This window comes from Pan paniscus, chromosome 10, assembly GCF_029289425.2.
Source record: "Pan paniscus chromosome 10, NHGRI_mPanPan1-v2.0_pri, whole genome shotgun sequence".
In the NCBI taxonomy this organism is placed as follows: Eukaryota; Metazoa; Chordata; class Mammalia; order Primates; family Hominidae; genus Pan; species Pan paniscus.
The window spans coordinates 116,643,294-116,666,840 of NC_073259.2; the positions used below are offsets into that span (position 1 = coordinate 116,643,294).

Here is a 23,547-nt window from a genome sequence, read left to right on the forward strand (position 1 = left end):
TCACCACCACCACCACCACCATCACCATCTCCACCACCACCATCACCATCACCACCACCACCATCACCATCTCCACCACCACCATCACCATCACCACCACCACCATCACCATCTCCACCACCACCATGATCACCACCACCACTACCATCACCACCACCATCACCATCACCGTCTCCACCACCACCACCGTCTCCACCACCATCATCACCACCACCACCACCACCATCATCACCACCATCACCATCTCCACCACCACCACCATCACCACCACCACAACCACCATCACCACTACCACCATAACCACCATCACCACCACCTCCATCACCACCACCACCTCCTTCTCCATCTCCACCGCCACCACCTGTTTCACCTTCACCATCACCACCATAACTTCTACCATCATCACCACCTCCACCATTACCACCTCTACCACCATTATTACCACCACCTCTACCACCACCTCCACCACCATCACCATTGTGTCCACCAACATTACAACCATTTCCACTGTCACCACCTCCACCGCCACCATCACAACCACCTCCTTCTCCACATCCACCATCGCCTCCACCACCACCATCACAACCACCTCCTTCTCCACATCCACCATCGCCTCCACCACCACCACTTCCTTCACCATCATCTCACCACCACCTCCACCTTCACCATCACCTCTACCACCACCACCATTAACACCATTACCACAACGATCACCATGACCACCTCTTCCACCATTGCCACCTACACCACCACGACTATCATAACCACCATCTCCACCTCCACCTCTTCTCCACCCCTACTACCAATACCTCTACCATCACCACCACCTCCATCATCACCTCCACCATCACCACCTCCACAACCGCCACCATTACTATCTCCACCTCCACTACCACTGTCTCCCTCCCCTTCATCATCACTACCTCCACCTCCACCACCACAACCAGCACTCTATTGAATTAGACGTTTTAGTGATTACAATAAGGCACATAAAAAAATAAATGAAGTGAAGAACATAGAAAGGAAGTGATAAATCTTCTTTTCTGTGGATGCTTCGATCATCTACCTAGAGATCATTCTTGAATGAGCACTGGACAGAGTCAGGTGACCTGGACTAGAGACTGGCCTTGGCCATGACCTTTCTGGACAACTTGAGTCTCAGTTTCCCATCCATAGCTTGAGTGGAGGGACTAGAACAACTGTTTGCAAACTATGCTTCATTGAGCCTGAGGCCCCTATGGGGGCAAAGGGAAGTGAGCCTATCCCATCCCTTTCAAGGGTTTAGCTCTACTTTCATTTGACTTACATGTTAGGATTCCTTTATGTGAACAAAGGGTTCTGTGCCTCAAAAAAGTTGAAAATCACTGGATACACAACCAATGCAAGTATAGACTACAGATAGAAACAGGTAATTCACTGGAGAGAAGCCGGAGAAGCCATAAGAGAAAGGCCCCTGGCTGGGTGCAGTGGCTCACACCTGTAATCCCAGCACTTTGGGGGGCCAAGGCAGGAGGATCACTTGAGCTAAGGAGTTTGAGACCAGTCTGGGTAACATAGCAAGACCCCATCTCTATAAAAAGAAAAAAATATTAGCCAAGCATGATGGCATGCATTTGTGGTCCCAGCTACTCCGAGGGAGGCTGAGATGAGAGGATCACTTGGGCCTGGGAGATTGAGGCTGCAGTAAGCTATGACTGCACCACTGCACTCCAACCTGGGGTGACAGAGCAAGGCCCTATCTCAACCAAACAAACAAAAACAGTCAAAGCCCTGAGCCTCTCACTGGACGAGATGACTGTTTCTTCAACCCCACTACACTATTGCACACATAGATTATTTCCTTTTTTTTCACTTATTCTTTTTTTTTTTTTAAGATGGAGTCTCGCTCTGTTGCCCAGGTTGGAGTGCAGTGGTGTGATCTCAGTTCACTGCAGCCTCCACCTCCCAGGTTCAAGAGATTCTTCTCCCTCAGCCTCCCAAGTAGCCGGGATTACAGGGTCCTGCCACCACACCTGGCTATTTCTTGTATTTTTAGTAGAAATGGGGTTTCACCATGTTGGCCAGGCTGGTCTCGAGCTCCTGACCTCAAGTGATCCTCTCATCTTGGCCTCCCAGAGTGCTGGGATAACAGGAGAGAGCCACTGCACCCAGCCTAGCCCTTTCTTTTCACTTATTCTAAACAACACTAGCATGAACAACCTTGTGTGCACATCTTAGCATCCAAACACAAGTATTTCTGCAGGCAAGTTCCAGAAAAGAATTTCTGGGTCAAAGGGCAGCACATTTACAACACTAGGTGGATGCAGCCATGTGACTCTCCAAGAAAGACATTTATCTCCATCACAGTCTGCTCCAAACCAGACGGCACAAAGAATCAGATCTGGACAAGGACGAGATGTTCTTATCTTATGAGAGGTCATGGGAAGAATTCAAGAGTGTTTCTAACTGGCTCCTCAATAGCTGGCCCAGTCCTCCAGCCAGAGCTCTGCTGCAGGCCAGAATGTGGGGAAACCGGCCTTTGGCCCACCCTGCTTGACTTAGGTTATATAGCAGAAAGAACTTCCAAAGAGTGAGGGGTTGTGAGATCATGGAGAAAGGACCAAAGGAACTAGGTTTCTCCAAGGAGTCTCTTAAAATAGGGGATGGGCAGAGGAGTTGATCTCTCTGGGATGGATTAAAGTGAGGAAAGAGTCCAGTTTCTCCTGAGACCTTGTGCAAGAATTGAGTGAATTTTTTTTTTTTTTTTTTTTTTTTTTTTTTTTTTTTTTTTTAGATAGGGTCAAACTCTGTCGCCAGGCTGAAGTGCAGTGGCACAACCACAGCTCACTGCAGCCTCAACTTCCCGGGCTCAAATGATTCTCCCACCTCAGCCTCCTGACTAGCTGGGACTACAGGCATGCGCTACCATGCCCGGCTAATTTTTGTATTTTTTGTAGAGACGAGGTCTTGTCATGTTGCCCAGGGTGGGCTCAAACTCCTGGGCTCAAGCGATCTGCCTGCCTCAGCCTCTCAAAGTGCTGGGATTACAGGCATGAGCCACCATGCCCGGCCCAGTTCTTTTTATTTAGGGAAAAATGCCATCCTGTATCTCCTTTTCCTCCAGCGCTAACCATAATACTGCCCTGGAACACAGGGTTTGGGACTCACCAGCTCCAGCATAAGCCTCATTCTTCCCTTCCTCTGTCCAGCTGTGGTCCAGAAAGGGCAAGCAACCTGCCCCAGGCGGCACAGCCAGGGAGGGGGCAGGGCCGGACCTCCACCCTGGGGCTCCCAACCGAGGGCCAGGACCTGCCCAGGGACCCCGCCCACCCCCCACCTCCATGTCGGATTCTGGAGAGCCCCAGGGCTGCGGGCCTGACTCCAGATTCCGTGGACACTCAGCACCTCCCGCATGCAGCGCCTGGAGCAGGAGTAAGAGTCTGAGTCCAGCAGGCCTGGCGTGGTCATGCACTAGCCACGAGCCCCCGGTCAGGCCACTTCAGCCGCCGTGGGCTTCCCGCGCTGTAAGATGGGGATAAACAGCAGCCCGCTGGGTCATCCTTCGCGGGGCTAGGATGCTACGCGCCCCACCAGCTTGGGTTCTCCCGCGCTGGGTGCGCGCATGCGCCGTTTGTGAACAGACAAGAAGTGCTCAGCCCAGCGGAGGCGTTTGTGGTCAAAGCCTCCGGGCTGCTGCCGACTGAGCTGCGGGGCTACTCAGACGTTGGATACATTAGCCTTGGGCCCCATCCCCCATTCATTCATTCATGCATACATGCATGCATTCATTCATTCATGGGATTGCAGGCACAGTGGAGCAGTGGTTAGTGCTACAGGGTCCAACAACCCCAAAAGGTTCAAAGCTGGGCGCAGGCACTTTCTGGCTGTGTGACCTTGGGCAAGTCACTTCACCTCTCTGAGCTTCTGCACCTTCCTGTGTAGAAGGTGGATAACAGCGGTGTTTCCCACAGCTTTGTGAGGACCCGATGTATAGAAAGTGCTTAGTGCCATGCCTGGTACACAGTGGTGCACAAGAAGTGATAGAAATCCTAATGGTGAGATTTAAACACTGAGGAAGGACAGAGGTGGGAGGTATGGGGGTCGAGGGGGTTTCCCTGAGCTCCTCATATCACAGCCACCCCCCGGGGGCAGGAACAGAGGAGATATCCAATGCCTTTGATGCCATGCATCCCCTCTGCTCCTCATTCGAGGGCCCAGCCTTGAAAAGGGCATAGCACTCCCTTCTCAACATTTATTGAGCACCTACTGGGTGCCTAGCTCCACACTGGACTCTAAGCACCAGGGCTCGGAGGAGGAGCCACCCAATCTCACAAATCAGAACTGCCCGAGGGAGGCAGCGTGCTCTTTAGAGCTTCCTGAGGGCAAGGGCAGCAGGGATCATTGGAACCACCCTTATTCCATCCTGGGCCCTGGGACATGCACCCCACCAGCGTTTTCTCCTCGGGACCCCAACAGGGCAGGACCTGTGGGTTCGCAGGTGAAGCCCTGAGGCTCCAAAAGGAGGCCGAAACTGCTCCACATCACAGCCTGGATGTGGAATTTGAAGGCTGGGATTTGAACCCAAGTCTTCTGGGAGGTGAGTCAGACGCCTTGTGCTCTTCCCCCACTGTGCCTGGAGAACGTTGCTACCTAGGGTCCATGCTGACAAGTTTATATAGATGGGAACATAACAGAGAGAAGGCGGAAGTTCCAGGTCACCCAGTCATTAGCCCAGCTGGGTCCCCCTTCTCCTTCCACCCAGAAATAGCCCTGGCACCTGCCCCAGACCAGCCCTAGCCTCTGGGCTCCCCCACACTTGTCACCAGTTACAACTCCAGCCACACTGGCCCAGACAACATCTAAGCCCTGGTTGTGGTCGCCGCACCCCAGAGGAAGACAGGGAACAGCTGAGGCATGACCCCTCACCTCACTGGGTGCACAGCCCCCGCAGAGGCATGCATGGATTGGAGGGCCTTTTTGCCACCCAGAGGGTAAAGGGAACCTGTCTCTTCTCCAGCCACATCCTTCACCCCTCCCTGGGGTTTGCAGGTCTTCCCTGGCTCCTGGCCCTGCTCTGGCCTCTCCAACACTTCCACTGCCCTGCCCCCTATGAAAAGATGTTAAGACTGTAAAGTTTCAGGCATCTGAGAATACTGATCTTATGATTCTGAAGCCTCTAAACTGACCTGGAAAGAAAAGGTGACTCTAGAACAGCTGGATGTTTAGAGATAGAAGTTTCCCCCTTTCCCCTTCTGCGGGCACTGCACTTCACAGTTCACAGCTAACCACAGCTTACATTCCCACAGGCAGCCCATTCCAAGCACTTTAAGTAAATGAACTCAACTCTCACCCACACTCCAAGGTAGGTACCACCATTATTGCCATTTCACAGATCAGGAAACGCAGGCCTACAGGAGTTAAGTGATTTATCCAGGGGAGATAGTAGAACTAGGATTCCAGCCCAGGTCATCTGAAACCTGCACCCCTAACCACCATACACACTTCTGGGAACATTTGTAAAGTGCATCCATATTTCTTAGCCTCACTGTATTCTGGGGGAAGAGGAGAGGCAGGGCAGGGGCTGTGGCCCCAGTGCCCTTCTACCTCCCTCTGCCCTTTGCTGTCTGTAATCTTTGACCCCTATGACCCCTGAAGGGGGAAGAAGAAGGATGCAGTCCACATCCCTCCTCTTCCCCCTCCAGCTCTGCCAGTTGGGCCTGACTGCCCAAACTCTAAGGGAGAGGCTGCAGGTGGTCACCCCCAAGCCTGGACTCTCCAGCCTTCCAGGGCACCCCAGGTGTCACTACAGGGCCCCAGTGGGTGGTAGACATCGCAGGGGCCTCAGTGGCCAGAGTGGATTTACCAGCAGGGCTGTTATTTGCTTTGCAGCTGCCACCATAAACCCTGGACGCCCCTGGGGAGAGGGAGCAGCTGCCGGGAAACCTCCCGGGCCCTGGAGCCGTCACCAAATCCCTGCTGCTATTTCTGAGCAGCCAAAGGAATCCTGAAATTAAAACCTCCTGAAAAAAATGGCAATTCCCCGTCCCACTCCAGACAGATGAAGATACTTCTCCCAAAATAGATGAAGAACCAAGGAGGAAATAGCGCAGAGCTGGACACAGCTCAAGACTTCCCACAAGAGACCTGATTCCTGCCCAGCTCTGCCCCACCCGAGCCCCTGTCTGGTCCTCACTTGCCCGACTATAAAATAAAGGGCTGGGATCCTCAACTTTAGTACATCAGAATCACCTGCAGAGCTGAAACAGCACTCGGGGGGTCCCAGGTGATGCTGATGTCCTCTGAACCTTAGAAATTTCCCTAAAGTCACTTTCAGCTCACACATCCCCACTCTTTAAGGTTTGACACTCCAACTACTGGCTGTGTGATGTTGGATGAGTCACTTGACCCCTCTGAGTCTCCATTCTTCTCATCTGTATAATGGAGAGAAAGAATGATCATCTCATCTTGAAGGTTGTGAGGAAAAAATCAAATAACATTAGTAGTTCATAGCAACTTTGTAATATCCCAAAACTGGAAACCATCCAAATGTCCATTAGCAGGTGAATGGATAAAGAAATTGTGGTACATCCATATGACAGAATGCCACCCAGCGATGAAAAAGAGTGAGATATTGATACTACAAAAACATGAATACATCTCAAAACATTTATGCAGAGTGAAAGAAGCCAGGCAGAAAAGACAACACACATTGTATGTTTCCACTTGTAGAAAATTCCAGAAAAATTAAAACCATTCATAGTGACAGAAAGCAAATCAATAGTTGCCTGGTCATTAGCGGAGGGAGGAAGGATGAGAAGGAAGAGTAAGGAAGGATTATGAAGGGGTACCAGGGAACTTCTGGAGGTGATGGAATGTTCATTATTTTGATGGTGATGACCGTTCTGGTGTAAACACATGTCAAAAATCATCAAAATGTACACTTTTCTTTTTGTTTGGTTTTTTGTTTTTTTTGGTTCTTTCTGTTGTTGTTGTTGTTGTTGTTGTTGTTTTTGAGATGTAGTCTCACTCTGTCACCAGGCTGGAGTGCAGTGGCACGATCTCGGCTCACTGCAACCTCTGCCTCCTGGGTTCAAGAGATTCTCCTGCCCCACCCTCCCGAGTAGCTGAGACTACAGGTGTGCACCACCACACACAGCTACTTTTTGTATTTTTAGTAGAGATGGGGTTTCACCATGTTGGCCAGGATGGTCTCAATCTCCTGACCTCGTGATCCACCTGCCTCGGCCTCACAAAGTGCTGGGATTACAGGTGTGAGCCACCACATGCAGCCGGGTTTTTTGTTTTGTTTTGTTTTTTGTTTTTTTGGGTTTTTGGGTTTTTTTTGTTTTGAGACAAGGTCTCACTCTGTCACCCATGCTGGAGTGCAGTGGTGCAGTCACAGCTTACTGCAACCTCAACCTCCTGGACTCAAGCGATCCTCCCATCTTAGCCTCCCAAGTAGTTGGGACAACACGCACGCCACTGTGCCAGCTAATTTTTGTATTTTTTGTAGAGATGGGGTTTCACCATGTTGCCCAGGCTAGTCTCAAACTCCAGGGCTCAAGGGATCCTCCCACCTCAGCCTCCAAAGCACTGACATTACAGGCGTGAGCCATCAGCATCTGGCCCTGGCTAATTTAATTTTTTTTTTTTTTGGTAGAGATTGGGTTGGGGGTGCTCACTACGTTGCCAGGCTGGCCTCAAGTGATCCTCCTGCTTTGACCTCCCAAAGTGCTGGAATTACAGGTATGAGCCGCTGGGCCTGGCCAAATTGTACACTTTAAATATGTGCATTTTATTCTGTGTCAGTTAACCCTCGGTAAAGCTGTAAAAAATATTATTGGCAAAGCACCAGCCATGTGCATAATAGCCCTTTTACAAATGGCAGCTATTTCTGTTATTAATCACTGTAGCTGCGTCTAGATCATTCTTTGATTAATTTTCATCTGTTCCACTAGAATACAGCTTCAGGTCTGTTGTGCTAACACTGTGTTCCCAATACCCGGCACATAGTAGGTGCTTATGAAATAGTTGTGGTTGCAAATCGGAGAAGCTATGAACCTGCTACTTTCTCCTGGGCTACCTCACAACCCAGAGGGTTAATTAATCCCAACAGGAGCAGATTGGATGATTCAAGGCCTGTGTGAATGAGACACACAGGACAGGCGAGACACACAGGACAGGCATGACCCACAGTCAACACCCCCGGGAGAAGGAGGACAGGGGAGGTCGAAACAGGGATGCAGGACCTATGATGAAACTCACACCTCACTGCACCGATAGTGGAAGACTTGGCCTTTAGACCATAGATATGTTCTAAAATGAGGCAGCTGAAGAGCCTTGAGGAACTAGACAGACCTGGATTCGAATCCCAGCTTCGCTGGGCTGTGCGACCTCAAGCAAGTCACTGCAACTCTCTGAGCCTCAGTTTCTTCATCTGTGCAATGCGGGTACTGATGTTGCTCAGCTCTCTGTGGGGAATGCAGTGAGGGTTAAATATGGTTATGGATATATGGTTATGGATGTATGGTACACTGATTCATATGCCCTCCTTCAGCCTTACACACTTATACATGCACACACACGGAACCCCTACTGTGTGCCAGGAACCATGCCAAGCGCTAGAGAGGCAGTGGTGGGCCAACCCCCAGGCCTCTCTCCTTGTGGACTTTGCATCTTGAGTGACAATTGCTCAGCCGTATCCTCAGAGAATCTGATGTCATTGGTCTAGGTGGGGCCCAGGAGCCAGTATTTTAATTTTTTAATTTTAATGGGGTCTCACCATGTTACCCAGACTGGTCTCAAAATCCTGAGCCCAAGCAATCCTCCTGCTTCAATTTCCCAAAGTATTGGAATTACAGACATAAGCCAGCATACCCGGCCTAGATGTCAACTTTTATTTGAGACAGTGTCTCGCTCTGTCACTGAGGCTGGAGTGCAGTGGTGCGATCACAGCTCACTGCAGCCTCAACCTCCTGGGCTCAGTCAATCCTCCTGCCTTAGCCTCCCAAATAGCTGGGACCACAGGTGCCCACCACCACTCCTGGATATTTATTATTATTATTATTATTATTATTATTATTATTATTTTAAAGACAGGGTCTCCCTATGTTGCCCAGGCTGGTCTCAAACTCCTGGTACAAGTGAGCCTCCTGTCTTGGCCTCCCAAAGTGCTGGGATTATAGGTGTGAGCCACCTAGCACCTGGCTAGGAGCCAGTATTTTGTTAAACTCTCAAGTAATCCCAATGTGCAGGTGGAGACCCCTGCTACATGGGATAGGGTCATTCCCTCTTTACACACATGAAAACAGAGGCCCAGAGAGTTGAGGCAACTTGCCCAAGGCTCCACAGCTAAGAAAGAGTGGAGCTGGGACTGAACCCAGACAAGGTGACCATGGGACCAGAACCACCTGAAACATCACAAGAGGGTTAAAGACAATGTGCCCAGCAGAGATGTGCCCACTGCCCAATCTCACTCTCACCTTCGACTTGACCCCAGCCAGGGAACGCCCAGCCCTCCTGGGCTGATCAGAGCAGAGCAAGGGGCTGGGAAGGAGTCCCGCTTCCAACCAGTGGCCCTTTAGCACCCCCAACATCCACACAGTTGACCAGAATCCCCCATCTCTACCCTGAGCTGGGGTTGAGGCCTTGGGGTAGTTTTGCTCCTCCTCCCCCTCCCCCTTTAGAATGACAGCAGGCCTGGCTCGGGGACAGACTCACAGGCTGGTGGCAGCTGTGCCGTTTTACAAGCCCAGAGACAGTGGGGGGACTGTTCAGGCCCTGGCAGACTCCTGGGCCCCTGAGAACAGTGGAATCCTCTCCCTCAGCCTCAAGCCCAAATCTCCCCCAATCCTGCTTACCCCCCAGCAACCACCATCTCCCTCTATGGCTCAGTGTTCACTGGTGCCCAGCCAGATGTGTGCCCATAAAATGCCACTTCTAAGTAACCCCATCTCGGATGTAAGAGCAGATTGGAGTGGCTTTAAGCAGGAGAGGAGCCCTGCTGCCCCCTTCCCAAGGGATTCATTCATTCATTCTTCAAAGAAGCATTAGAGCCCAGTGGAGAATTCAGACGCTGGAATCAAATTGCTGGGCTGGAATCCTGGCTCTGGGACCTGGGCAGCCAACATCATCACCTCTCTGGGCCTCAGTTTCCACATCTGTGACATGAGAATAATAACAGTGCCCACCTCAGAGGGCTGCAAGTCTCAATGAGTTAATGATGCCAAGTACTGAGAGCAGGGCCTGGCACATAACAGGGGCTCATTAATTGGAAGCCATTATTATCATTGAGCCAAGGGACTGTGGAAGGGGGGTGGGGTGGAAGCTATCAGGGAAGGCTCCCAGGAGGAAGGGACATCTAGGCCAGAAGCTAAAGGATAAGGAGGAAGTTAGCAAGGCAGCAGGGGGTTGGGAGGGGTGGAAAGGTGTCATAGGCAGAAGGAACAGCAGCTGTAAAAGCTCAGAGGTGAGGAAGAGGTGAACTGCTCTGTTGCTCGGAACGCCTCCTTCATTCATCCCCCACCAGTCTTGGGGGTCACAGGCTATGGCTGAGGTCATGGACTCCATGTCCTCTGGAGGGTCCTGCTGAGCATTAGTGGAAGACTGCAGACTGGAGCCGCTGATCAGGGAGCTCACCCCCGTCTGCCCTCCCAGGGTCTCGGATGATTGCTTCTGTTTTACTAGATTTTTATGTATTCAAGGGAAGCTTCATGCACTTCCCAGTCACGTCACAACAACTAACACCCCGCAGGAGCTTGGGAACAAGAAGAAAGCACAGCCCGTGACACCCAGCGAAGTTGAACGATTTGGTCGATTTGGTCAGAGCCACGCAGCACACACAGGTATTATTCTTCCACCCTCCTGCTGTTCTTGGCAGGCCTGGCTGGGCTGAGAAAGGGAGGGCCCTTCCCCACTGAGTGAGACAGAGGCTATTGTGTGTTATGAAACCCAAAACTCTGGGGCCCCCTCCGGCTGGAGGTGGGGTCGGTGGAGGGGAGGGGCTGCAGGGGATGGCCCACTGCCCCCCAGCCCCAGGGACCCAGCACATGCTCCCAGCCCCAGCCACATCTGGATTCCAGCTGGCAGCTCCTGAGGCCCAGGGTGCGGGGGAGAAGTCGCTGCAGGAACTTGCCATCAAAGACCAAGAGGAGTTTTGTGGGTGGGGAGACAGAAGGCAGAGGCCGACTGCAGGGCCAGGGCTGCCTCCTACTCCCGATCCCGGCCAAGGGTGCAGTGAGGGGGGCATTGTCCATGAGACCCGTCCCAGTCCTCAACCACCTGCAGGGGAAACAGAGAGGTGAGTGACTCTCCCACGGCCACAGTCAGTGGCAGAGCTGGGCATGGAACCTGGGTCTGCGTGGCCACAAGTCCAGAGCTGGTGCTCCACCCCTGGGGACATGAGTTCCAGCCCATTCCTCGGGAGTACCGGTCTTTCCTTTGTTTCCCACATCAATCTGTCCCTTCACCCTCCAGGACTGGGCTGATGTGTCTCCCCAGAAAGTTGTCCCCATCCCCATGCAAGAGCCCCTCCCCAGCAGGCTCATTCCCCCCACCCCCCAGAAAACTGGTGAGACTTCAGGCCGGAATAAAGGTTTATTGTGCTGGTGCATTATATCTCAGCACCTGGAGAGCTGTGCAGAGGTTGGGGGAGCCCCAGATGGAGGGATGGGGGAGAGGACCCCCTGCCAGAGCCTCCCTAAAGCAGGACGGAGCCCAGGCTCCCTGTCGAGGACTGACGAATATTGTGGACACAGGCTGCCAGACGATGTGTGAGCGACGGGGGGTGGCCAGGGCCCCCCTGCTCCAGGCTGGGCGTCAGAAACCCTTCCCCAGCCCCTCGGACTTCCCCAGGGTGGAGGTCCCCTCAAACACAGCCCCTCAGCTTCTAGGCTGCTTTGGAGGCCAGACAGGAAGAGTTCCATTCATTCACCCTGATCCCAGCAGCAGTAGCGGGATGAGAAACTCACCCCCAGGCCGGGGGTGCTTGGAGAGCGCTTGAGAGGATTTAAATGCCCTATACCCCACATCCCTAATCCTGGACCAACCAGAAACAGGGGGCCACCTTCAGGAAAATTAAGAGCAGTATTTTCCAGAGTGGGTGCTGCAGGATTTTACCCTGTAGCTGTTTTAAAAAGTAATTTGGGCCAGGCGCGGTGGCTCACGCCTGTAATCCCAGCACTTTGGGAGGCAGAGGCAGGTGGATCACCTGAAGGTCAGGAGTTCCAGACCAGCCTGGCCAACATGGTGAAGCCCCATCTCTACTAAAAATACAAAATTTAGCTGGGCGCAGTGGTGGGCACCTGTAATCCCAGCTACTGAGGCGGGAGAATCGCTTGAACCTGGGAGGCGGATTGCACTGAGCCAAGATTGCACCAAGATTGCACCACTGCACTCCAGCCTGGGTGACAGACCGAGACTCCGTCTCAAAAAAAAAAAAAAAAAAAAAAAAATCTTGTTTTTGTAGAGTGCCTCGGGGAACCTAGTTTGGGAAATGCTCATTTAGGGACCTGTCGTAATGTGTGCAGGGGTCCTCCCACAGAAGTGTCCTAATTAACCACACACACTTCTGCTGCTGGAGCTCTGAGCACAGGCAGAATGACACTAAAATATTCAGCATTGAAAGGACACAAGAAGGGAACCATTTGCAGTTTCAAAATACTGCTTCACGCCAGGCTGCATGTTGCCTTACGAACGCTGGGCACCTTGGCGTCTCTCATCTAAACTCTTCCAAAACTCCCACTTACTCTTTGCTCCCTTGATGGAAAAGCAGTGATGTTTGCCCCACGAATGACCTGTGACATATGATTCCCAATTAATGTGGCTGATTTAGAGGACTGTTTTTTGTTTTTATAGAGATGGGTCTCACAATGTTGCCAGGGCTGGTTTTGAACTCCTGGTCTCAAGTGATGTCCGGACTTGGCCTCCCAAAATGCTGGGATTACAGGTGTGAGCCTCCACACCCAGCCTTGAGGGATGTTTTATCCTGGCTGTCACAGGGACACGTGCCCTCCCTCACTTTGTCAGGGGAGCTGTGCTGTAGGATGTAGCCCTTTGGGGCTGCTGAGGTGAAGGATGATGGCACTTGGTAAGATTCCTCCGGGGCACCGGGGACCAGCATTTCTGCCTGCTGTAGAATCAGCACATGCTGGGATTGGCACCACAGGGCGGCCAAGGAGGGAGTGTCAGGAAGCAGTCAGGGCTGAAGGCCTTTTCATACCCGGGGAGGTGACCACTTGGGGCCCCGACAGTCAGGGCTGGCAGCCCGGGAGGACTGTTAGACACTGGGGTGGACGCTGCTGCAAGCACAGGGGCTTTCGGGGGGACCCACTGGTCCCTGGGCTTCCTGGGCTAACAAGAGAGACCCTTCCAGCTCCCCTTGGCCCTCACCGGCCACCACAGCCCCCTCAAGGACCCCTGAGCACGGCTCCTCCTGCGCCTCTGGTGTCTCCACTGGGACCCCATGTCCCTGGACTTCCTGGTCCCCCTCCTGGCTGCCCTTCTCCTCTTCCTCTGCCCCCCTGCCCTCCACCATCCTGGCTCTGTCCCCACCGCCCAGTGCAGCCCTGGTGGGGGACTTGAGGTTCTGGGTGGCGGCCAAGATGTCGGCCTGGAGCTGCCGGGAGGAATCCAGGGCTTCCTCGGGCCTGCTGTCGGGGGCTCTGTCGGGGACCTCACTGAAGGCCCGGGGGCCCCCGGCCCGGTCACTCTGGTCCACGTACTTCTTCTTGGGGAAGGACGATGGGTAATAGGCCGAGGCCTTGTGCTTCTGCCGGGTGATGACCGCGGCACAGACGATGAACATCAGCAGAAAGGCCAGGGAGCCCACCACAGCAATCAGCATCACGTACTGGCGGAAGAAGTCCACGATCCCATCCAGGAAGTTGGTGGGGGGTGATGGGCCCCCCAGGGTTGTGGGCTGGGGCCCCATCGATGTGGGGCTGAGGGCCGGGGTCCAGGGTGGCGGGAGGCTCGGGGAGGAGGCCGACGAGCCCTCGGCCTCCCCACTACCCGCCACATCCTCCAGGAACGTGGCCTTCATGGGCACAGAGCGGGCGTCGGTAGCAGGCACAGACCCCAGGAGCAGCAACAGAAGGATGAGGAGGCTGGGGGCTGCCGCCGAAACCATGGTGCCCCCAGGACCTGTGAGACAGGAGGGAGGAGAGAAGTCATGGCGGGACTCTAGAGTGTCAGGATTCAGAAACAGGCTCACCAGCCCCCAGGAGGAACAGGGAGCATGAAACACCTTCTAGCAAGTCCCTTCCATTCCCAGGGCCTGAGCCCCGCTGGTTCAGCTGTGGAGTACAGATGTGCTCCCCCACTTCCCTGGAGGTCCCGGAGGTCAGGGGCTGAATCTTATTCATCTCGGCCTCCTCAGGGTTTGGCCCCATATCTGGTATTCAGTAAGTGCTCAATAAATGTACCCTGACTGGCGTGGCTGAATTAATAATGATAACTTACACTTTCATGACTTCATGTGTCAGCCACTGTTTTAAGTTTCTTACATGGAACTTCTCAATGAATCCTGGTCACTGCCCAGTGTGGGAAGTTCTATGATTAGGCCCATTTTGCAGATGAAAAAACAGAGGCTGAGAGGGACGTGGTGACTTTGCCAGGGAAGAGCTGGGTCTGGATCCAAGCAGAGAGGGAGAAATGATAGTAGGGCTGAGTAAGTGAGAAACCGATTGAGTGACTGAGGTTGCTGAGTGACACCTCACCCCCTACCCACAACTCTGGGACCCTTCCCTCCAGTCCCCAGCCTCTCTGTGGTCCCGTTCCCCTCAGGGTCTGGCCCCCATGCACTGGGTGGCCAAAGTGGCTCCGCGCGGCCACAACCTGGTGGTTCAGGGGCTTTCTCAAACCTTCCGCCAGCCCAGCTCTACCTTATTCTGCAAAAGATTCCTAGCAGGGCAGGCACAGTGGCTCACGCCTGTAATCCCAGCACTTTGGGAGGCCGAGGTGGGCAGATCACTTGAGGTCAGGAGCTCGAGACCAGCCTGGCCAACATGGTGAAACCCCATCTCTACTAAAAATACAAAAATCAGGCAGGCATGGTGTCGTGCCCCTGTAATCCCACCTACTTAGGAGGCTGAGGCAGGAAAATCGCTTGAACCTGGGAGGCGGAGGTTGCAGTGAGCCGAGATCGCGCCACTGCACACTCCAGCCTAGGCGACAGAGCGAGAACCTATCTCAAGAAAAAAAAAAAAAAAAAGATTCGTAGGGTTTGAAGCCTCCAGAACTCTGAGCTAGGCAGGGGTCATGGATGCCAGGGGCATGCATGGACAGCCCCCTGTGGCTGCCCTCACCCCCAGGCTCCAAGCAGGAGCCAGGATGGGCCCCGGGGTGGGGAAGTCCTGGTTCCCAAGACAAAGCTGAGCGGCCGATGCGCCCCACCCCCACTAGATGGGAACCAGATGAGCCGGGGGCCTCCCTGCCCTGATGGAAGGCTGCTCCCCGGTGAACCCCAAGACCCCACCTGGCTCAGAGAGCCCGGCTGATGAATTAATTCCTCATAGCCAGAGTTGACAGAGGAGCTGAGTTTCAAAACACTGTCTCTCCCAGCCAATGTGAGCTGGGGGCTCCCAGCTGCTCAAACCCAGGGACAATTCACTGCACTGTCCTCTGAGAACCCCTGCCCGGCCCAGCAGAGGGCTCAGGTCCCGGAAGCGGGCTTGGGTCTAGAAGCTTCAACACAGAAAAGCCTTAGGATCTCCTGTCCTGAGGCCTCAGGGAACTGAGGTGGAGAGACAGAGGCCCAGAGAAGGCAAAGGGCAGGCCCAGGGCCACACAACAAGTTCTGGGCTGGAGGAGGAAGCCAGGCTCCCAAGGCCTCGGCTGCGGTCACATCTCCAGCACCTGGGCCTCAGGGCCTGCTTGGTGAAGCAGAGGATGCTACCTTCCCCACAGGTACCGTGAGGATTCTGGAGGTGAGGTAGGAATCAGGTTGGGCCATTGAGGGGCTTGTTCCAGGTGACCTGAGGCTTCTCTGTGACACAGCTTTCATTGAAATGGATCGCATCAGCTGGGTGCGTTGGCTCATGCCTGTAATCCCAGCACTTTGGGAGGCCAAGGTGGGAGGATCACCTGAGCTCAGGAGTTCAAGACCAGCCTGGTCAACACGGCAAAATTCTGTCTCTACTAAAAACACCAAAAATTAGCCAGGCCTAGCGGCTCACACTTGTGGTCCCAGGTACCGAGGAGACCGAGGTGGGAGAATCGCCTGAGCCCGGGAAGTTGAGGCTGCAGTGAGCGGAGTTGGCACTGCACTCCAGCCTGGGTGACAGAGCAAGAACCTGTCAAAAAAAAAAAACAAAAAAAAGGAAAGAAAAGAAAAAAAAGAAATTAAATGTGAACAAACTGGCTTAGATGGCAAAAAATAAAAAAATAATTCCAGGACATAAAAAGAGGCAAAATTGGCCAGGTGTGGTGGCTCACACTTGTAATCCCAGCACTTTGGGAGGCCGAGGCCGGAGGATTGATTGAGGGCAGGAGTTTGAGCAACATAGTAAGACCCCACCTCTACAAAAAAATAAAAAAGTAGCCAGGCCTGGTGGTGTATGCCTGTAGTCCCAGCTACTTGGGAGGATCGCTTGAGCCCAGGAGTTCAAGACCAGCCTGGGCAACATAAGGAAACCTCCATCTCTATGAAATATATTAAATTATTTCGATTTTTTTAAAAAGAGACAAAGCTTCTCAGGGGCTCATTTTAAATGAGCTGGTCACCCGTGCTTTCCTCACTGAAAAGGTACTCATCTAAGCCCTTTTCATGCCTTTAATCCTACAGGAGCCCTGGGGCAGCTTCATTATCCCCATTTTACAGATGAGGAAATGGAGGTTCAGAGACAGACAGTGACTTCCCCAAGGACACACAGATGGTAAGTAGCTGAGCTGGGATCTGAACCTTCCTCTGTCTGATCCCAGGAGTTTACACGCACATTCACACAAACCACACTCACACTCATACACAGCCATACATACACATGCACACTCACCACACACACAACCATTCATACATGCCACACACTCACACACACATCCCCATACACACCCCACACATAATCATGCACACACATGCCACACACTCACACACACACCCATATACACACATGCACAGACTACACAATCATACACACACATGCACACACACCACACACAACCATGCACACACATACCACACACACACTCACACACCCATATACACACATGCACATACTACGCACACAATCATCTACACACATGCACACACACCCCACACACAAACATGCACACACGCCACACATACCCATATACACCCCACACAACCACGTACACACATGCCACACACACACACCCCTATACACACATTCACATACTACACACAATCATACACACATGCACACACCACACATATATGCATACACTCCACATACACACAACCATACACATACACCACACACACTCACCTACACAACCACACACACATGCACACACCACACACTCTGAGCCAGGAGTGGCTTGTTCCCGCTGGTGGACATCACCTGTCAGATGCTAAATGAGGAAAGGACCCCCTCACCTCTCTGGCACCTGTTAGCAAAGGTTCCTACAGACAACCTTGAGCTTTGGGGTCTGTGACCTGCCAGTCACCTCCCTGCCTCCCACCCCCAGTCAAGCCTAGGAGAGAGCTTTCGTGGCAACAACTACCACTTCTCACTGCAGAGGGCAGCTGGGACCATGGGTGGCTGGAGACCCACTCAAGTTCTGGCTGGGTCAAGAATCCCGGCTCCATCGCATCCAGCTCTGTGGTCTGGCTCCTGTGGGCCTCACTTTCCCCATCCGTAAGTTGGGACAGGGTGACCACAGGTAGCACCTCTCAGAGCTGTTAGGGCCAAATGAGACAACTTTCAGAGAGTGCCTGGTGCGGAGTAGCTGAGCCCCGAGGAAAGATGGGGTCTGGGGTAGCTGAATTCCTTCCCTAGCCGAACTCCAGGTTCAGCCAGCAATTTCCCACCCTGAGTCGACAAATGAGCACCATCGCCGGATGGGAACATGCACTCACTGTCTGGTCCGGCCGCCGCCCAGTGAAAGACCAACCTTTTCACCCCGTTCAGTGAAACCTCTTTAGCTCTGGCCGCCAAGGAATGCAGAACCAAACACACACATGCACACACATACACATACACATGCACACATACACCTACACACACATATACATACAACACACACACACACACGAAGTCAGAGGCAGAGGGCAAGAAAGGAGAACACGCAAACTGCCACTGGCTCTTTAAGGCTGAGAACCTGACTCTCAGAGTCCCCTGCACCCCACAACCCCTCCTGGCTTCCAGGGAAAGGTGGGGGCAACGTGTGGAGGACCCAGCCCCACCTGCAGTCAGCAGAGCCTCAAAAAAGATGGTTGTGTGGCCCTGGACAGCCCCTGCCCTCTCTGGGCCTCAGTTTCCCATCTGTGGAATGAAGCACTGTTCTGGACAGCTCTGAAGTCATTATTCTGCCTACCTCCCCCCGGACCCTAATTTTTTCAAGGACTCAGAATCTAACAGGCCATTAGGAGCCGGGGTCAGGCCCAACGCCTCTTGCTTCACCTTAGAGGTAACTCAGGTCCAGAGACTGGAAACAGCCTGCCCAGGTCACACAGAAAGTCAGGGGTGAGCCCAGCAGAGCCCTGGACAGAGAAGCCTGTCTTGGTATATCCCAGAGGAGGTCACTTCCCAGCTATGTGTCCTTGGGCTGGGCATGTCACCTCTCTGAGCCTCAGTTTCCATATCTGTACAATGGGGATAAGAGCCACCTCCCTGGACTGCTGTTAGGACAAGATGCGGCCATGCCTGGCGCACAGTGGGTGCCAATTAGCAGGTACCACGTGATTGCCCAGGACTCCCTGCCTGGGGACATGTCAGGCAGGGCTGGCCGTGTGTAAGTGTGACAAATGCCCTAAGATGGTCCTGAGTCTGTGGAGGAGTGCAGATCCACCCCTGAGGCCTGGGGACCCCAAGACTTGAAGCTAGGGGACCGGGGGCTGCCCCACCCCCACCCAGAGACTGGTGGCCTTTGGGGGAGGGGCGGCCCACAGAAACCTGGCTTCAATTAGTGGCCTTGTGTGGGGGAGGGGTGTTCTGGTTGGAGCACTGCACATGCCCCCGATCCCAGGGCCAGCCAAGGACAGGGACTTGGGCCCCTGGAGGTCTGGATGGGGAGGGGGGTCCTGGGGGCACAATCCCCCTCCACACACACACACACACACACACACACACACACAGAGCAGCATGGACACACAATATAAAGACACACAACACAGGCACAGCGACTCACACAGCACTGAGACACCCAACAGCACTCTCATGGCCCATGCACACAATACACAGAGAACACACACGGACACACAACACATATACATACACAACCCCCTGACACACAGCCAATCCCTGCACACAGGACAATACCATCCACATCACCCTCACACAGATCCTGGAAGCAACAGCCTGGCATCCACTTGCAGAGAAGTGGAAGCAACACACCCCCTACACCAAGGCCCCAGCCGCACACACACAACACTCCGGCCCACCCTGGCCCACCCCAGCACCGCACATGGGACTCAGATTCCACCACACTCGTGCACACAACACCAAACACACACTCAAAGCCCACACACACTTAGAGAGGCCCCCCAGAGTGCTCCGACAGTCCCCAGTCCCTAAGCTCCAAGATAGCTCCAGGCTCTCAGGACAGAGGAGGGGACCCTAGGACTCACCAGTTCCTTGGCGTACAGGACTGGGTGCTCCCGCCGAATGGAGCGAGAGTGGGGGGCGCCTGGGCTGGAAGAGAGAGTCCGTGCTGGTGCCCGGGGCTGCTCTGGGCTGGCGCCTGCCCGCCCTCCCTCCTCCCGTCCCTCCTCCCGTCCCTCCTCCTTCCTCCCTCCTCGGCTGGGCCGCAGGGCCAGCTTGATTTCATTAAGAGGGTTTGGGGTGGGGACAGGGGGAGGGGAGGGGCTACTCTCGGGCCACACGCAATCCCACCCTTGCTCACACTCTCGCTCTGGGGAAGACCAGATGCGGCACTTCCTCCCTGACCTCGGGTCCCCAGGGCAGGCTGAGACAGACAGACAAGGCTGTCCTGCAGCGCTCCCCCAGACAGTGAGCTGGGGTTCTGCCCACGCTGCTGCCCAATACCCTCCAAAGGGGACAAGGTCAGGGAGGTTCAGAGGCCTCTGGAAGTGGGAAGGAAAATTCCCCGTCCTTGTGTGGCTCAGGCTTCCAGGCTCAGGGTGCAGCGTGGGAGCTGGGATTCGTTTTAGAGAGAGGCCTGATGGTGGGTCCGAGCCTGAGACAGGGAGCCCAACTCTGCCCTTCCCTCTCCAGACCTCAGTTTCCGATTTGTAGGGATGAGTGGGAAGCTTTCTGGGCTACCTCTGACTCTGATGTTCTGGGACCTGTGGCCTCACAATGCCCCCAAATGATAGTAGCTTGGATAGGAGTTGGAGCCCCATTTCACAGAGGGGGAAAGTGAGGCAGGGTGAGTTCTAATGGTTCAAGCAGGGTCCTGAGGTGAGTCAGTGGCAGGCCTTGGAACCAGGACGTCTGGCTGACCTGAGGAGTCCTGTGGATTAGCAGCCCCTTGCATTCATTCATTCATTCATTCATGCATGCATTCATTCAGCAAGTGCTCAATGAACACCTGCAGCAGGCCATGCACTGTGCTAAGCAAGTTCCAGAGGTGAATCAGGCACAGCCCAGCCTTGGGGAGCTCACAGACTACCAGGGAGAAGGACACCGAGGTAAATTACTTTTTTGCCAAACAGAAAGGGGTCAGGTCAAGGGCTCCGAGAACCCCAAGACAGAGAGATCAATCCCCCAAGGGAAAGAGGTAGGAAGCCATCCTGGAGGGCATGCCTGTGTATGAGCAGAAGCAGGCAAAGCAGGCCCTGGAAAGGCATTCTGCATGGAAGGACCAGCGTGGGTAAAGGTATGGTGGCTGGGAATGCCACCACGCACAAGCCACCGCAATTAGATTAGGCTGGAGCATGGACCAAAGAGAGGATCATGTAGTAAGGGTCAGAGATGTTGACAGGAGCCAGGCTAAAGTCGCGGCAGGTCGGAGGCAGTACGGAGCCAGTGAGGATTTGGAACAGGGGAGTGCATGAAGGATGAGTGCGTGCTCTCTGGGTAGGAACCAAGCCTAGATTATCATTGTTCCCTGCAATGGTCCCAGCAGCCCTCGCTCACCCCCAGAAAACTGGGACAGTCATTTGCTTGGGAAATAAAATCAGAGACTTTCCCATCTTCTCTGGAAATCACCCCAAACCCTGCATCTTCGAGGGAACAGGGGACCATCCACCAATACACGCACAGACACATTCATGCACACACATGTCCCAGGGGCAAGTGGCCACCCACAGACATGTTGTAGCAGCTGCGCCCACTTTAAGGTGGCCAGGGGTGTTCCAGGCCTACCTGACCTGTCTTAGACCAGACATGGGGTGGTCAGGGGCAGCCAAACCTCCCCCAGGGCCCACCAGCAGGGGAAGAAGACCTTACCCAACATTCTGAGGGCTGCAGTCTGGGGACCTTGGGATGTCGAGGAGCAGGGACACAACCAACCCAAATAGAGCCTGCTCCCTGCACAGGTGGCCCCAGAGGCCCAGCCTGAGGGAAGCTCTCGGAGTCCCCTTTCCCTCGTTCTTTGCTTCTCCCTCCTGGGCAGAGCATCCCCCTGAAGGAGGGGTAGTAAGGGTTGGAGACATTGGCAGGAGCTGGGCTAAAGTCTTGGAAGGTCACCTAGGAGGCAGTAGGGAGTCAGTGAGGGTTTGGAGGGTTTGTTCTGGGATCTGTGGCCTCACAATGCCCCCAATGATAATAGCTTGAATAGGGGTTGGAGCCCCATTTCACAGAGGGGGAAAGTGAGGCAGGTGAGTTCTAATGGTTCAAGCAGGGATCTGAGGTGAGTCAGTGGCAGGCCTTGGAACCGGGACATCTGGCTGACCTGAGGAGTCCCGTGGATTAGCAGCCCCTTACATTCATTCATTCATTCATTCATTCATCCAGCGAGAGGCAGACAGAACCACTTCAAATCCTGCCTCCACCATGTTCTGCCCCACATGGAGCCCCTGTTTCCTCCTCTGTAAAATGGAGATGGAGACTCCCTACTACTCGGAAGCTGGCAGGGGAAGGCAGAGGAGCTAGGGAGCATGCACGTGCTCAGCAATGTCAAAAGCAGAGGCCAAGGCCAAGGGTATAGTTCCCTGTTGCTGCTGTAACAAATGACCACAGATTAGAGGCCAGAAGCCACTCACATTCGTGCTCTTGCAGTTCTTTTGGTCAAGAGTCCCAAACGGGCCTCGTGAAGCTAAAAATCAAAGTGTCAACAGGGCTTGCGTTCATTCTGGAGTCTTGGGGGCGAATCTCTTTCTTTACCTTTTCAAGATTCTAGAAGCTGCTGGCATTCCTTGGCTCTTAGGCTTCTTCCTCCACCCTCCCGGCCAGTGGTAGCAGGCAGGGTCCTTTTCATACCACCATCTCTCTTCCGGTTCCCTTTCCCACGTTGAAGGCCCCTAGTGTTGACGTTGGCCCCACCCTGAGGATCCAGGATAATCTCGCTGAGAGCCTTAATTAACCATATCGGCAAATCCCTTTTGCCAAATAAGGTGTGACACACTCAGCTGGGTGCAGTGGCTCACACCTGTAACCCTAGCTACTCAGGAGGCTGAGTGGGAGGATCACTTGAGGCTAGGAGTTCAAGACCAGCCTGGGCAATCTAGTGAGACCCTGTCTTTCAAAATTTTTTTTAATTAGCTGGGTGTGGCACATCCCTATGGTCCCAGCTACTTGGGAGGCTGAAGTGGGAGTATTGCTTGAGACCAGCAGTTCAAGGCTACAGTGAGCTATGATCATGACACTGCACTGCAGCCTGGGTGACAGAGCACGACCTCAAATCTTAAAAAAAAAAAAAAGGTAACATATTTCCAAGTTCCAGGGATTAGGCTGTGGGCATCTTCGTGGGGAGGGGCATTATTCTGCCTGCCACCCCAAGTTGAATATTACTATTACTGTCTCCCTATGGGTCTGGAATCATCCACCCACAAAGCACTGGGTTTTGCTCCCCCAGCACTGTGCCTCAAATACAGCAGGCCCTTTATGTGCTTGTGGGGAAATGAATGAATGCAGGAAGCCCACTTGGTGGACACAGAAACTGCAGTTCATGCTGGAGCAACCTGCCCAGAATCAGTTAGCATGTTGGGAGGTCAGAGCCCTTTTTTTCTGCACCGGCCCCCGTGTCAGCAAATCTCGAAATGGGACCACCCCCCTCCCAAGGGGCCCGTTCCCCAAAATAGGGCTGCTACCTCCCTCTGTCCTGTTGAAGGGCTTTCCCACCATGTCAACACACCACACATCACACGCTACACACACACACACACACACACAGGCTGTCCTTAAACTGAGCATCCCTACCCACAATCTGAGGACAGAACAATGACAATGTCAGTCACTGATCAGAGGCAAAAAAGGAGCCCCAAGTCCCAGCCCCAGCTCAGGCAAAGACGGTGGGCAACGGAGCAAATCACTGCCTTTCCCTGGGCTG

At 53.7% G+C, this 23,547-nt stretch overlaps 1 protein-coding gene across 2 annotated transcripts; it reads right to left on the minus strand.

The window, feature by feature from the left end:
• Window positions 1-11,555: 11,555 nt before the first annotated feature.
• TMEM119 (transmembrane protein 119) lies at window positions 11,556-19,934 on the minus strand. Of its 2 annotated transcripts, none has more exons than XM_008957954.4 (2): window positions 19,724-19,934; window positions 11,556-14,121 (listed from the first exon to the last, which is right to left on the minus strand). In XM_008957954.4, exon 2 carries the CDS (start codon window positions 14,105-14,107, stop codon window positions 13,256-13,258), a length of 852 nt encoding a protein of 283 aa, XP_008956202.1. In that variant the 5' UTR covers window positions 14,108-14,121; window positions 19,724-19,934; the 3' UTR covers window positions 11,556-13,255. The 2 variants fall into 2 exon arrangements, with proteins under 2 accessions (XP_008956202.1, XP_063449694.1); XM_063593624.1 differs by lacking the exon at window positions 19,724-19,934 and adding an exon at window positions 14,440-18,732.
• Between the last annotated feature and the right edge of the window lie 3,613 nt (window positions 19,935-23,547).